Below are 16,521 nucleotides of genomic sequence, written 5' to 3' on the forward strand. Positions count from 1 at the left end.
GTTTTACCAACATCTATAACACATTGAATTTCATCTTAAAACTAAATCAATTTCTAACATAAACAACAATAAATGCAACCATTTCTAGCTCACTGCAGGACAAAGGCCTCAGACATGTCTTTAGTCATGTTTGCGGTTTGGCCATTTTCATTACCATACAGGCCACTAGGGATTGGTGATGGTGGGAGACTTTAGTCTGACCGCTCACACAGCAAGCCTACCCAGTATGGATGGCGCCCTGGCTCATCATCATGATACACAAACCCTTTCACAACATTAAGGTATCCCCACTCATAAAGGGTTAATTTTTATTAAAAACCCATTATATTCCCTAACCAAATTTGGAGAAAAGAAGAAGAAGAAGAAGAAGAAGAAGAAGAAGAAGAAGAAGAAGAAGAAGAAGAAGAAGAAGAAGAAGAAGAGGAAGGAGAAGAAGAAGAAGAAAACTTTGATCTGTTTGTCTTGTTATGCAATTAAACGATTCTCTGTGTTGTTGGCAGCCAAAGCAGAGGTTGTCATAGAAATGTTCAAAAACTGGTAGTAGAGTATAACATGAAGATAGGCTTCAAAATCAGTGTCTGGGTACTCTGTATGGGTGTTTTCACACCTTTTTCCTGTATTTAGTCTTGTGCTGGGAGGAGTAAAGACCATGAATTGTCTCATAGCGAGAGAGAGAGAGAGAGAGAGAGAGAGAGAGAGAGAGAGAGAGAGAGAGAGAGAGATGCTACCCACACCTGCTGGATTGCTGGATCCCCTTCACCTGTTGCAGAGTTCCAGGGACAACAAATGAATCTTCAGATGTGACGCCTGCTGAGAAAGTCACCGAAGCACAAGGCTATTGATCGGGCCCAGTCTTTTGAGGCATGGGCTGATTCTTCTGCATGTTTCATGGGAGGAGTAAAACAGTGGAAAATCCGACACTTCTAATGGGAAGGTATTTCAGTATAGGAGCTGATGTTCCAGCTACCAGTGCTAGGTCTCATTCAAGAGGGAGATCAAGCACAAGCACTACTTGTTACCTCATTTTCGTTCCTCTCCTGCCTGGAACATTCCCGAGACCAATGTGCCAGAGGTGAAGGAGTCTTTGGATTGCTGCTCAACCTAGTGATGAGAGTTTCCCCTGAATGTTCTCTTAACATAAAAATATGGGAAACATTGTACATTCTGGGAATGTATCAACTCAGGAAGACTATCTTAGTATGTTCTTGTTTTGTCTGCAGGGCAAGGAAGGATGTATTGGGAATACTTCCTTCCTTGAGAAAACATATCTGTACACAGTAGAAGCATTCATGCACCTACTACCAGTGGTCTGTCTTATACAGGACAACACATGAGCTCTGCTAATAGGGACGTGGACTGCATTATTGTATCTATCAAAGAAGAGGAGCTTGTAGGAGAGTTACTGCTCCCCGGACTCCAGTTTTGGGGTATCTAAATGTACGTGGATGTAATATGATAGAGAGTAAAAGATGTGAGATTTGAAGTATGTTTTGGAATAGAAGGATGGAACTATTGGCCTTGTGTGAGACAAAGATAAAAGGGAAGGGTGAAGTGATGTTTGGTGAATTGACAGGTAGAGAGTCTGGGATTGCAAGAGGAAGAGCAAGAGAGGGTATGGCTTTATTGCTGAGTGAATGGATGACAGATAAAGTAGTGAAATGGAATGAGGTATTATCTAGGTTAATGTGGGTAAGGGTTAATGTGGGTAAGGGTTAATGTGGGTAAGGGTTAAGTTGGGTAGGAAATGTTGGACTTTTGTTAGTGTGTATGGGCCAGGTTGTGAGAAAAGTGAAGAGCTAAATGAATTCTGGAATGAATTAACTAAATGCATAGAAGGATTGGGTAGAAGTAATTATGTAGTTGTCATGGGTGACTTAAATGCCAGAGTGGGTGATGGAGAAGTAGAAGGTGTCATTGGGAAGTATGGCATACCAGGCAAAAATGAGAGTGGTGAGAGACCGGTAGATGTGTGTGTTGAACAAGAGCTGGTGATAAGTAGTAGTTTTTTTTCAAGAAGAGAGATAATAACAGGTATACATGGGTAGAGTGGCAAATGGAAGAGTGGTAGAAAGGGAATTAATGGATTATGTGTTGATAACAATATAGATGTTCAGGGGTATGGCTAACAGTATGCCTGATCACTTTTTGGTTGAAAGAAAATTAGTTGTAGCAAGAGTGGGGAAATAGAGTGGGGGATGTAAAAGGGAGGTAGTGAAGGTCGAAGAGCTGAAAAACCAGAGGTAAAAAGTGAATATCAAGAAAGGTTTGACGTGGCATATGACAAGGTGAAAGTGAGAGAAACTAGTGATCTAAATGAGGAGTGGAAGTTAGTAAAGTAATAGAAAATTTTGTTGGGATTGCAAGTGATGTGTGTGGCAAGAGGATTATTGGAGAAGGCAGAAGGAAGGGTATTGAATGGTGAAATGGAGTGAAGATAAAAGTGGAAGAGAAAAATGACAAATTCGTAGATAATTTGTATTTTTCATAACGATACAAAGCTTTAGCTATTCATTAGGGGTATTACTTTTGGCGAAACTGATAGGACGAGCCATTAAAATTTTAGGGAGGGTTAATTACCCATTCTGCTACTCAGGGGGTAGGGGGAGAGTAGCTTGCTACCGCTCCCGCTCACACACCTGTGATTTAGCTCACTTTTCTTGGAGGTAGGACTTCAAGGGGAAGGAGCTGGTCGGTAAGTTTGTATAAATAGCTAAAGGTTTGTATCGTTAAGAATAAAATAAATTATCTACGAAATTGTCATTTGTTCCGTAACTAGAATACAAACCTACAGTATTTATTAGGGGTGACTCACCCATTAGGAGGGTGGACGTCCCTGCCAATCTGGCTTTTTGGGTTTACCCGGGGGCTCTTTATTTTGAATAGGCTTGTACCAAAAATAAGGAGTCCCTGCACCTTGCTAAACCTTGCAACGCAAGGTCCACAGCCTACGTAATCTGTGTACTGTATTGAGATATTTAGAAGTGTGACTGTCCAGGTAAAAGTTATTCCGAGTCTTTGTAAGACAAGTTGTTGTAACCAAGACTTTCCCAAAACCACCTCGCCAGGATATGGGAACACAACAGTACTGCATTAGCTTAATTCTAGGTACACAAGGAAGCATGGGTTAAATGCAATGGTTTGAGGTCAGCTTGTGCAGAGAACCCAGGGTGCTGCTTTCACCAAGAGAGGGGAGGATGAAGAAAAGAATAAGAGCCAGTCAAACTTTTCATTCACTCAGACTAAAACTGGGTGTCAGTACCCTCAACCTTCTGCTGTGGTATTATACCAGTTGTTGTGCAGTCACCGCAGGGCAGACAAAGAACGTATCAAGCCTCCCGTGGGTCACGTCTTGCAGGTAGTACACTGTGAATGTATTCTGACGTTTCCACACCACAGCCTGTAGAACCTGCGTCACTGAGAAGTTTCTCTTGAATTCCAGGTATGTAGCTACGTAGCTGAGCTCTGGAGAAACGTGGAGGAGGAGGGTCTGGATTCATGTCATAGTCTATGACCTTGCAAATCCAAGCAGAGATGGTGTTTTTAGTGACCATCCTCTTGTTCCTCCCTATGCTGATGAAAAGTGCAGGCACACGGGGACGGGCTGCAGCTGTCCTCTTGAGACACAGCCTCAAAATCCTCACTGGGCAGAGTAAGGGATGATCAGGGTCATCGGTTACAGAGCAGAGACTCGAAATGGCAATCTGCCATTCCCCGATTCTGAGTCTTGACTACAAACTCAGGGACGAAGCTGAACGTTACCTCTCCCCATCCCCTTGAATGGGCAATGTCGTATGAGAGACCATGAAATTCACTAACTGATGTGGACGTAGCCAAAGCTAATAGGAACACCGTCTTCCAAGTGAGATGGCGATCTGTTGCCTGGCGTAATGGTTCATGGGGAGGTCTCTTTAGAGACCTGAGAACTCGAACCACATTCCATGGGGGAGGTTTCACTTCAGATTGAGGACAGGTAAGTTCGTAAATCCGTATGAGTAAGGGAAGTTCTAGTGACGAGGAAATGTCCACTCTGTTAAGTCTACGGGCGACATTGAAGACTGAGCGATAGCCTTTAACCGCCTAGACTGAACGGCGCATTTCCTCACGTAAATACACGAGGAACTCCGCTATTACACGTACTGGAATAGTGGCATCGAAAGGAGAGATACCCCTTCCTCGACATAAACCACAGAAGACTTTCCACTTTCCCTGGTAGATTGCTACTTATGATTTCCACAGGTATCCAGACATCCTGCTCGCAACTTGCTGCGAAAATCATCTCTGGGTGAGAAGATGCTGGATAGTGTCCAGGCGTGAAGTTGTAGCAAAGCTACCGCTTCGTGGAAAATGTTGGCATGTGGTTGTTTGCGTATATCGTGTCATGGAGGGAGTTCTCTTGGAGAAACTGTCAGGAATTGCGGAAGGTCCACAATCCATTCCACACGATGCCATAGCAGAGCTATGAGAGTCATTGCGAGGTTGACTGATGTTCTGGCCTTGTTGAGTACCCTCCTCATCAGACAGAACGGGGGAAAGGCGTAAAGGTCGATGTTGTCCCGCCGTTGTTGGAATGCATCTTGCCAAAAAGCCTTGCGGTCTGGAACTGGGGAGCAGTACAACGGGAGCCTGAAGTTCAAAGCCATTGCGAACAGATCTACAGTCGGAGAACCCCACAAAGTTAGGACTTTGTTGGCTACTAGATGATGAAAAGACCGCTCAGTACTCACTATCTCAGATGCTCTGCTCAGATTGTCGGCAAGCACATTCCTTTTGCCTAGAATGAAGCATAACAATAGCAGTATCGAGTGAATCTCGGCCCATCTCAGTATCTCTACTGCTAGATGGGATAGGGGCTGCAAAAAGGTACCTCCTTGTTTGTTGATATAAGCCACTACTGTGGTGTTGTCACTCATCACCACCACTGAGTGACCCACCAGGAACGGATGAAACAGTTGAAGGGCCAAAAAGACGGCCTTCACCTCTTGGTGATTTATGTGGAGGTACTCTTCTGACTCTGACCAGAGGCCTGAGATCGTGTGGTGCAGCACGTGGGCCCCCCAACCTTTTTTTTGAAGCGTTCGAGAAGAGCATCAAATCTGGGGGTAGGATAAGAAGATCCACTCCCTTTCGTAGATTCTCGTCTGACACCCACCATTCAAGGTCCGACTTTTCCGGTGGTCCCATGAGGATCAGGGTGTCCAGGGAGTCTAAAGCCCGATTCCACCGGGACCTGTGTCGCCACTGGAGAGATCGAATCCTGAGGCGACTGTTGGGAACTAGACGGGCCAGAGATGAAGGTGCCCAAGAAGATGTAGCTACGTCTGGGCTGGAAGTTCTTCTCGAATGAGAAAGTGTCTTACGACCTTCCTCAGCCTCATTATCCTATCGTCTGATAGGAAGGCTTTGTGGAGATTGGTGTCTAATATCATGCCTAGGTATACCAGTCTCTGCGTAGGAAGCAGGGAGGACTTCGCGAGGTTTATCATAATCCAAGGATCTTTGCAAAATCTCAAAAGTTTGTCTACCTGTTGAAGAAGGGTTGACACCAAATCCGCTAGGATTAACCAGTTATCCAGATAACGGAGGAGACGGATGCCAATCCTGTGAGCCCAAGATGACACTAGGGCGAACTCTCTGGTGAAGACTCGAGGTGCTGTGGAAAGATCGAAGCACAGCATCTTGAACTGGTATTTCCTGTTGTCTAGGCTGAATCTTAAGTACAGTACTTCATTGAAGACAGATGGATTGGGATCTGGAAGTACGCGTCCTTTAAGTCCAATGTGCACATGATGTCCCTTGGTCTTACTGCTTGTCTGACCTTGTCTGCCGTCTCCATGCTGAACGGAGTTTGCTTGACAAACTTGTTCAGAGCTGAGAGGTCGATGACTTGTCTCCAGCCTCCAGACACCTTTTTCACAAGACAGAGTTGACTGAAGAAGCCGGGGGACTTGTCAAGGATCAGGAGAGTGCCCTTTTTAAACAGGGTGTGGACTTCTGCCCGGAGGGCTAGCCCATTTGCTGATCCCATCGAAAAGGAGTCTATTGACACTGGATTCGTGATTGGGGGAGGGAAAGATGTTGTGAACGGGACACGATACCTGAATGAATCACGGAGACTGCCCAGGTTTCGGCCCTGAGATGCTTCCACCTGTCCCAGCAACTTTGTAGGAATCCCCCCACTGGTGGAAAAGCGGGGGAATGCCTATCCTAGTATTTGCGACCAAGGCCGCTCCCTCTACTTTTCCCCCCTTGGAGGACTTAGTGCCTTTCCTGTCCTTGGTCAGAAAAGGCTTCTTAGACACCACTATCTTTGCTGCTGTCTTGTTCGTCGAGGTCTTAGCTGGGCGGGACTGCTGAGAAGCTAGTGGTTTATAGGGCTTAGATGTCAAAACCCTATGGAAGAGGGAGTCCTGGTGAGACTTCCTCCATCTCTCAGCAGCTTCTTCCATGTCTTTTGGCTCAAAAAGAGGGGATCCCACTAGAGAGGAGTTCCTGAGCCTAGCAATCTCAGCATTCAGAACCTGCTGATGGAATCTCTCAGACACAGCATCCTGATGTTTCAGGATGGTGTTCGCCCATAAGTTCAAGACTTGATGGGCGAGAAATTCGATGGTGCGAGTGCCTGAGAGAAGTTAAGTTTCCATAGCTTTCCTGGTGCGTTCCTTGGAAAATTTCTCAGTTCTTACCAGGATTCCCAGGGTCCCCAACCAAAGATTAAGTCTCAAAGTAGCCTGCATGGCATACTTTGTGACTTTTTCCGAGTTGAGGTTCTCGGCTGCCGAGAAAATGACCTAATGGTTGGAGAGCCTATTAAGAGACTCCCTTGGTGATCTCTTCCAGAGAGTGGTGGAAAGTGCTGGACGAAGCTCGTCCAAAAGTTCAAAATACCTCCTCTGCTGGACACGAGGAGGTGGGAGAAGCTTGGCGGTAGAGCCAGGGCGTTGAGAGCAGGAGAGCTCAGATAGCTGTTGAGCAATCTTTGCCCAGGCACTCTTTAGCCCTTGAGACCTGGGCAAGGCTGCACTGGTCTTAGAGGGCTTTTGAGTGCCAAAGACATGATCTACGACCATGTCTTTGCCCTCTCGGGGGGGGTTTCTCCGGGTCGGTAAACCCATTGAGTACCCTTATAAGAGTCAGGACTTGCCAGAAGGCATGTTTTGACTCCTGCTCCCCCTCTGAAGTGGGACTGACAGCAAAGTCTCTTTCTTATACCCAGAGAGCTCCTCTCAGTGTGGGTTGTGAACATTCCTAGAGTGACTGATAATTCCTGAAGGCTAGAGGTCCTTGAAGAGTACTTTGAAAGTGTCTTGCAGTCCTCTGATTCCTTCCGGGGAAGGAAATAGGACTCCAGCAAAAAGCCGGATGGAGTTGTCCTTCCTAACTTCTGCCTGTGGTGGAGAACTCTCTGTGCGAGGAGCATTTTACTCCGATGGTGGAAGAGAGGAAATTCGAACCTCACGAAACTCCCTCGACAGAGGTGAGGCAGGAGAGCATCCGGAGGGCGAGTCAGGAGGGACAGGCCTTGAAGGCCTAACAGGAATCAGTTTCACCATACGGGATGTTACCTCGTTTGAGACTCTCTTTTTCTCTTCAAGGGAGAAGCAGCCAAGGTTCTTTGCAGACCTTCTGGTGCTGTCAGATGATGTGAGGTCTCCAAAGAGCGAGATGATAAAGCAGGCCTGAAGGCTTGCACAACTGCTCTGACCATGGCATTGAACTAAGGCTGTCTGCTGACGGTGGAACTGTCAGAGAGAGATCTTGAAGAGAAAGGGATCAATGGATCCCTGTGAGGAGTCTCGACTGATGACTGATGTGGTGGGTCCGCCTTCGAAGATGGAATCTTCGGAAACTTTTAACACTTCTGTGGAGCCTCTTCTTCCTTTTCCTGGTGAGTGCGCTGTAATGCGTTTGCAGTGAGGGGAATAGGGCAACTGTGACCTATCAAAAAGTTTGTCCTTTTGCTCTTTTTGACTCTTACACAAGTGCACAGGAAAGTGTTGGCGCGCTGGCGAATGCTGGTGCTGGTGCGCAGGAAAGCGCAGGAGCGCAGGCAAGTGTTGGTGAACAGGCGAATGCTGGAGCGCAGGTGAACACGGGTGGGCAGATGAGCGCGGGTGTGCATGCAAGCACTACCAAGCTGGAGAGCGCTGAAGAGCTGGGAAGCGCTGACGAGCTGAAGAGCGCTGGCGCAAAGGAGGCTGCTGGTGCGCACGAGAGTGCTTTTGAGCTGGAGAGCGCTGATGCGCAGGAGAACGTTTGCAAGCTGGAGAGCGCTGACGAGTAGGAAAGCGCAGATGCACAGAGGGGAGCTGGTGAGCACAGGTGTGCAGGCAATCATAGATAAGCTGGCGAGCACTAGTGAGCCGGCAATTGCTGGTTCTTCGAACGGCGAGAACATGCTAGAGAGCACCAGTGATCAGGAGATCGCTGGGGCATTGGAAAGCGCTGAAGCGCAGGAGAGCGCTGATGCACTGGAGAGAGGTGTAGCGCTGCTGCGCTGGGGAGCGCTGCTGAGCTGGAGAGCGTTGATGCGCCGGAAAGCACTGGCGTGCTTGAGAGTACTGACGAGATGTTGGTGAACACTGGTGCACTGATGAGCGCTGGCACGTTGGAGAGCACAGGCGCAAGCCGACCATCTGAAACACTGTGAAGGAAGGCGCGTTATCGAGGGCGACTGATGTTTTGAAACATCACGAGACAGGAACGGAGAAGCCAGGTCAGAAGGTTGGCGAGATGCAGGAAAAGGAATGTGCCCTTTGGAAGGGCGAATATTCTCCGAGGGGGATCGCAAGCGATCCACAGAGGAGTCCAAGGCCGAAGTCCGAGAACTAGCAGCAGCGTCGTCAGGAGAAAGTCCAGGAACGGGCGAAGGTCGAGGGCCAGATGACGATGGAAGAGGAGGCTCCTCTGCCGGGGAAGGCTGCAAAGACGAGGCTGAAGAGCTGAAGAGGCGACTTTTCACCGATGGTGAAGGGCCACCTCTAAGGCGAAGCGGAGGGCGAGCTCTGCGAGATCGATGATGTACTCTGGGGCCTGGTGGATCAGTAAGCTGACCTTTTCAAACAGCAGTCCTCTGCAGAGGAGTCTCTATGAGTGAACTCCTCCTTCGAAGAGAAACACTCGCATGAGAGATAGATGAAAGACTTTGCTTCTCCCTCGAAGGATGATCAGAAACAAGGGAAGCGCAGTCGGCAGCAACTGCTTTAGAGTCTGAAGAGGCAGAGGCATTGGCAGAAGCAGCAGAAGAAGACTGCAAACTAGCACACTAGCTGTAGCAAGGAGTCCTTGCAGGGTGGACCTGGAACCCCTATGGACAACCACACTTGTACAAAAGGAGAAAGACACAAGGCCTCCCCCGGGGAGAGAGGTGGGGATGCTTCACTAGGGGATGCAACACCATCTCTCGAGGACCAGGGTTGACCATAAATTAAAGGACTTATGATACTACTCGACAGTCTCTCGGAATTGGCCGATCGAGTAGGATCTTTGGAGGAAGGTCGGGAAACGGAAGAAGCAGCCTTGGGTTTTTTCCCTTTTGAAGAAATCTTCGAAGGAGAAATATCCCACTTTGACTTCTTCTTCCGCCGTCACCCAAACCTTTCTCACTCGAAGGTAGACCACTCCTGACACTTACTATCCTTGTTTTCACTATCACCTCGGCAGGCAGGACAAAGGGTGCGACGATTGGTATCCACGGTTGACATGAAGGTACCGCAGTGCCGGCCTTAAGGTCCAGGGCAGGTACGCATGGTTGGCAGAAATCAACACACACACACTAATAAAGAGAAATCACAAACAAACGCATTAATGGCAGTCCAAAATAACTTGGTGGGGATGAAGAACGGCAATGACGTTTCACCTTCCGAGACAAAAGCAAAGTGAGCTAAATCACAGGTGTGTGAGCGGGAGCAGTAGCAAGCTAGCCCCCGTACCCCCGCTAACTAGCGGAATGGGTAGTTAACCCTCGCTAAAATTTTAATGGCTCATCCTTTCAGCTTCCCCAGAAGTAATACCCCTAATAAATAGCGTAGGTTTGTAATCCAGTTATAGAACAAAGAGGACATTTGAAGAATGGCTGCTGAGTTAATAGTATAGAGAAGTATGAAAGATAAAAAGAGAAAAATGTGGAAGTAAAACGTAAGGTAGCTGAGGCAAAGCGGGCAGCTGACTAGAGGTGGGGCAAGGAATTGGGTCTTTCGTATGATGAGAATAAGAAGAGGTTTTGGAAAGAAGTAAAGAGAGTAAGGAGGGGTGGATCAAGAATTGAAGAGACAATAAAAGATGAAAATGGAAGGAGAACGTGGGCTGAATATTTTGGAAGGTTGCTGAATGTTAAGGATAACTGGGAGGCAGACATAATTGCTGGTGCAAGTGTTGAGGTGGCAGTAATGGGAGATGAGAATGACAGAGAGATTACAAGAGAGGAAGTGAAGAGAGCACTAGATGGAACAAGATCAGGAAAAGCACCTGGTGTGGATGGTGTCAGGTCTGGGATATTAAAGGAAAGGGGTGTGGCTGTACTTGAATGATTGGTGAGAGTGCTTAATACTGTACAGTATATGTTTCATGTTGTCAATGGTACCAGTGGACTGGGTGTGTGCATATATTGTTCCACTATACAAAGGTAAGAGAGATGTGCATGAATGTTGAAATTCAAGGGATATTAGTTTGTTGAGTGTGGTTGGAAAAGTGTATGGTAGTATTAATTAATGGGATTAAGGATAGAACAGAGAATGCAAGGGTTTATTGGAAGAGGTAGGGGATGTATGGATTTTTAGGTAGGCAGATATGCAAGAAATAATTAGCAAAAGGTAAGGAGGGGTATGTTGCCCTCATGGCTCTGGAGAAAGTTTATGATAGAGTTGATAGGGAAGTGATGTGGAATGTGATGAGGTTATACAGAATTAGTGGAAGGTTGTTGCATGTAGTGAAGAGTTTATACATAAGCAGTTAATCCCGAGTTAGGATGGGAAATGAAGAGAGTGAGTGGTTTCCAGAGAGAATGGGGCCAAGACAGGGATGTGTGATGTCGCCATGGTTGTTCAAATTGTTTGTTGAAGTTGTGAGGGAGGTGAATGCTCAGGTGCTTGATCGAGGATTGAAACTAATAGATGCGATTGATCCTGAGTGGGAGGTGAATCAGTTGTTGTTTGCACATTCTACGGTAATGATTACAGACTCGGTAGAGAAGCAAGGTAGGTTAGAGACAGTGTTTGGGAGGGTGTGTAAGAGAAAGTAGTTGAGAGTTAATGTGGATATAAGTAAGGTTATGAGATGCATGAGAAGGGAGGGTGGTGCTAGGTTGAATATCATACTGAATAGAGTTACTTGAGGAAGTAGATGAGTTTAAGTACTTGGGGTCTGTTGTTGCTGCAAATGGTAGAGTGAAAGTACATGTACATCAGTGAGTGAATGAAAGATGTAAAGTGCTGGGAACGAAGTAGGGATAGTGAGGACAGGTGTTAAAAAGGAATTACCAGCTAGTGTATATAAATGTGTTAAGGTGATTTGGCCATGTAGAGAGAATGGAAAATGACTGTCTGCTGAAGAGGTGATAAATCCAAGAGTTGATGGGAGAAGTAGAAGAAGAAAGCCAAGGTTTGGGTGGATGGATGGAGTGAAGAAAGCTCTAGGTGATAGGATAGATGTGAGAGAGGCAAGAGAGCATGCTAGAAATAGGAATGAAAGGCAAGTGATTGTGACGCAGTTCCGATAGGATCTGCTGACTCCTACAGTCGCCTTGGTGACCGCTGAGGTAGCAGCAGTAGGGGATTTGGCATATGAAGCTTCATTTGTGGTGGATAACAGGGGAAGGTGGGCTATGGTACCCTAGCAGTACCAACAAATCTCGGCTGAATCCCTCGTCAGGCTGGGAGGAACTAAGAGAAGAAAAGTCCCTTTTGTTCTTTTTTTTATGTCGGCTATCCCCCAAAATTGGGGGAAGTGCCTTGGTAGATGGTTAATTGCGAACACCCAATATTATCCAGAAAAACAATGGTTACATGCATGAACTTCTATGTGCACGAGCTTCACGAACACTATCCCAGGAGCAAGATTGTCTCCACCAACGATAGTCCGCACACATGAGCTTGATGAATACAATCGTCTACGCTAACAACTGTCCACACGCACAAGCTTACTAAACACGATCAGCCACAAGCACAGTCATAATGCACATATGCTTTATGAGAACAATACTCATGCATAGGCCCTCTACATGCAAAGGTCCACGCATTTTGTTCCAGATTACCTTTAGTGTCCAAACTCTCCATCACAGCTTGAGCAGTCTTGGTATGATTACTCACTAAGTTTTTGGTCTTCTCCTCTCGCCCAGCTGAGAGAAAAAAATACCCCTGATCAATCTCTCCCAGTGTATGCATGGGAGTTTTGGTGCATACTGAAAACTTGTATACTTTGGAGGATTATCCTAGTACATTCTCGTCTCGTACGTAAGGCTACTGCTTATATATCTGGAACAATCCCTTCCCCGAGAATATGTTTTCGTTTCAGCACGCGGTTCAGGTATAGTATGTGCTCGTTGGACTCATGGGACTAGACACCTCATGTCTGTTCTTCAGTGACTTTCGGGTTATGAGATCGTACCATCACAAGTGCCAAGACTTCTTCACGTTCTTTCCTTTTGTGTTTCATCTACACAGGAACATTCCAATTATGTTCTCTACAAGCAAGACAAGTCTTTTTGCACTTGTTCCTCACAATCTGGAACCACATAATAAGTAGCAGCAATCAGAATTTACACTCTATTTTTAGATTTAATCATTACTTTTGAGTTACCAGGGAACAGGTGCACCTATCACCTGTTCCTTCTAAGTGCTAGCAGACCACAAATCTTCAAAGAGATCTGATTCACTGAAACTGCTCGTTCGCCTAGAGTTTCCTACACTCGGAAACCGGTCCAGGACATGGGATCCTCCCAAGCTTAAGAGTTTCCTAGGCTGCAAGGTCTTTCAACTCATTCTTGCAATAGGAATTGGAACAAGTGATTTCTCAGGTGCAATCTCAGCTCTCATACAAGCATCAAGATGTACATAGTGCTCACAAAATATTCAGGGAAGATCCTTTCCAACCAAACAGAGACATGTCTTCTGACATGGAAGTCACTTCCAAGTCAGCCTTCTTTAGCAGCTTCTTGTTCCACCTTTGGTTTGATGAGGTCACATACTTTGCTTCAACTTGGAAGAGGACATTCCCTAAACAGGCAGAAGATACGGACATTTCTGACACAGCAGCCATATTACTAGTGGACCTTTGGATCCCAAAGGAACAGGACAGAGAAATGCACTCAAAATCTTAAAGATGGTTCTGTAAGTCTTTACAATTAACTCTTCCAGTGAATTAGACTAGGGCCTGTTGATCTACCTTGTCGTTTAAAATGAAGAGGGCAAGTACCATATAGTTGGCCACCATGAAGATTTCTTGCACTCACTGTACCTGAAGAATATGTAAATCTAGATACTACCCATTCCTAGGTTTGTCAAAATTATTTCCTAGTCCTCTAGGCTTTGGTTTTCAGTTCAAAACCAGAGCTTCAGCTTGCCTTTTGCCTTTTTGGTACCAACTCGACCAAGTCACTCTTGGGTTTTCTTGACAATCATCTTGTCCCATCAGTCTCCAAGAGGGAATACTCCAGTACCGACACAGCTGACCTCCTTTTTCCACGATATGAGAATTGTGTTCAATGAATAACCCACACGGCCAGGAAGAAATACGGGACCAAATTATACTGATAACTTATTCGTTTCAGCAAATGGAGGGAAGTAGTGCAGTCATTCCAGCACGACCAAGAACTTGTGGCTGGACGTTAGCAAGGTCCTCTGAAAATTCTCTTGTCATGGAGAAATCATTCTACACAGCCTTCCACATCAGCAATTGCTCAAGAATTTTAGGAGGCACCACAGGTAACCAGCCAGCAATTTCCCTACCATATGATTTCAGTGGAATAGGAAACGTGGGAAGATCAGGCTTGATGGTTAATTGATTATTTTCTCTCCAGGGGAGTTCCCCTTGAACCCCACCCCTAGGGATTCTGCCATTCTCAGACGAATCTGAGGATAGTGGGGCACACTTGGTGTACATGAACACATTGGGGAAGTGGTTCATGGAAGTTAAAGACCTGCTTTTCAGCCTACTGGAAGTCTAAGCAATGTTTTTTGCTATCTCCCCAATGAGGTCTAATGTCATCCAGTAATGTTGAAGAACAACAATTCCACCTTTGCAACTCATGTCTACAAGCAAAGGGGTACTATTTCACAGTACCTTTGTAATTGGCCAAGCAGGTATGCATCTAGGCATGCAAGAACATGCTCAATCACAGGAGGCATGGAGTAGCATCAATGACTCTTCACCAGACTCACTCAATCACCAGGGGTACAGAGTAGGATCAGTGACTCCTCACTTTAATGTGTGACGGAAAGGCTTCTTAAACTTTGGTTATTGCCTTCGATGGATCAATTTGATTCATAATTGATCCAGAACTCAAATTCTAAAATATCTCCCTATAAGCTGCTCTTCAGTTCCAGGGACATCAGTGGTATTTGGGTCACCTTCCAACGCAGCAGTTCCTTTAAATACCTTAGCCTTTCCATCCACTTATCTGGTCTACTGATTACTCAACTGTCTATAGACAAATTTGGTTTCAAATTATCTTGTGTGTTCCAAATTGCCACACAACGGATGGCATTCGGATTTGCTGATGCTCTTCCTTTAAATACCAATAGTACTACCCTTCGTCTGCTAGTGGCATCGTAAAAAGGGATACTTTGCTTGAGTGGAGCTTCTCTGCATTAAAAAGCTATCACTCAGTCTTTAGCTAGATTTCAGACTCAAAAGCTCGGACTTTTTCCCCTTTGCAGGACCAGCCTAAGGCTCTGAAGTAGCATCAAAAGATCTCCCCCCCCACCAAGGAACTCGACCCCCATGGGAATGTTGCTAGAGTCCTGAGGTCTGTCAAGCATTCCTTCCTTTTCCCTTCATCGAGGATCATATACGATATGATCGCTACACTACTCACGAGCCTAAGACTCGGCCATACGATGGACATGTCGCATGATATTTTGTATGTCATTTGAAATTCTTAATGGAAGAAGACCTTGCCCTCACTCATTCTAAAGCGTGTGTCCTAGTATCAGCTTCTAGCCCAGCACAGCTTCAATCTCATGTCTTTCTCCATCTCTTCCATATAAGCAGGGTGCAAAAGGACTTTCCTCACAACTTTTACGATGCCATTAGCAGGCGAATGGCAGTTCTACCAGTACTTAGAGGAGGAGCATGACCTAATCCATGTCACCACAAGATAGTCAGTCTTCTTCCTCCTCCAACAAAGCTCAGACCACTGCAAAGGAAGCCACAACTTGCACTCGTAACAGGGATGACTATGAACAGTCATGCCGTCTGCACAAGGGCACAAGAGATGGGGGTCCATATACTCTCTACTCTTAAACTTTCAGCAGTTATAGCCGGGCTTAACATTGTCTGCACGTGGGACATCCATCACAGTCACATTGACATCACATGAGAGAGGAGGAAGCAGAACAAATTAAAACAGTCAGGTATTGAAGACACAGAAAGTACATCCATACTTCTTTTTAGGTGAAATCTATCTGGCTGCTCAGTGGCTTGTCAGGTGGGCAGACATAACACTTCCACCTGGCTGTAAATATCACCACCTCATAAATTTTATCAGATAAATTCCAGCTTTCATACTTCTATTAAAGAAGAAAGATTTGTATTCATGTAGGAACACACATAATGCTGTAAGTAAATTTGTTTACACTGAAAAGTTTTACTATTATAAACTACATAAGAGATAAGACCTGAAACCACAGTTTGAAGATACTGCTCTAACATCTAATGTTTACTTCCTACCTGATCAATGTAAGGGAGAAACTTGCAACCACTGCCATAAATCATATTTTCTAAACATTTCATATTTGTCTCCAAGTTGCGCCACCCTGCAGTATCATGAAAAATCTGAGCTGCATCACCACTATCCCTCTGTAAAGAAAAGAAAAAAGCTTTAAAAATAGGAGAATACATCACCACCGCTTGAAATATCTGTGCTTCAAAATAAAAAAATAGAAGTAATTTGTATTTTTCTAACTACACAAACCTGAGTCCTTTCTTAGGAATATGATTCCAGTTTGGGTGGAACTCGGCTATTAAAATCTACAATGAGGAGGTAGTAGTTGTCTGGAGGGTGGCGAGCAAGCCCCATCCATACGACAGGCCACTTGGCTCCCAATTTGACCTTAAACCTTGGACTTACATGGTGACTGAGGCAAAAAGTGTAACTTAACAGCATTCATTATTATTACGGTATTTCTATGGTAAAATCACTTTATGACCATCTTTTACACAAGAACTTTACATTTGCATCTTCTGAATGACCTCTCCATCCTGATTTGGAAGCGTTGTAGTGGTTTGCGGACGGTGGCCAGAGGTAGCACCCAAACTGCCTAGTGTCCGAATGCCGACCACAACCCAACGTTCACTACACAAAAACAA

General features: G+C 45.6%; 1 protein-coding gene across 1 annotated transcript in view; it reads right to left on the reverse strand.

The window, feature by feature from the left end:
* Positions 1-16,521, reverse strand: part of LOC137623629 (uncharacterized) — a 68,707-nt gene that overhangs the window by 15,564 nt on the left and 36,622 nt on the right. Inside the window, exon 5 of the mRNA XM_068354460.1 lies at positions 15,883-16,011. Coding sequence (XP_068210561.1) covers positions 15,883-16,011 — 129 coding nt within the window. The remainder of the gene's footprint in view (positions 1-15,882; positions 16,012-16,521) is intronic.

The sequence above is a fragment of the Palaemon carinicauda genome, chromosome 30 (genome assembly GCF_036898095.1).
Source record: "Palaemon carinicauda isolate YSFRI2023 chromosome 30, ASM3689809v2, whole genome shotgun sequence".
Classification (NCBI taxonomy): domain Eukaryota; kingdom Metazoa; phylum Arthropoda; class Malacostraca; order Decapoda; family Palaemonidae; genus Palaemon; species Palaemon carinicauda.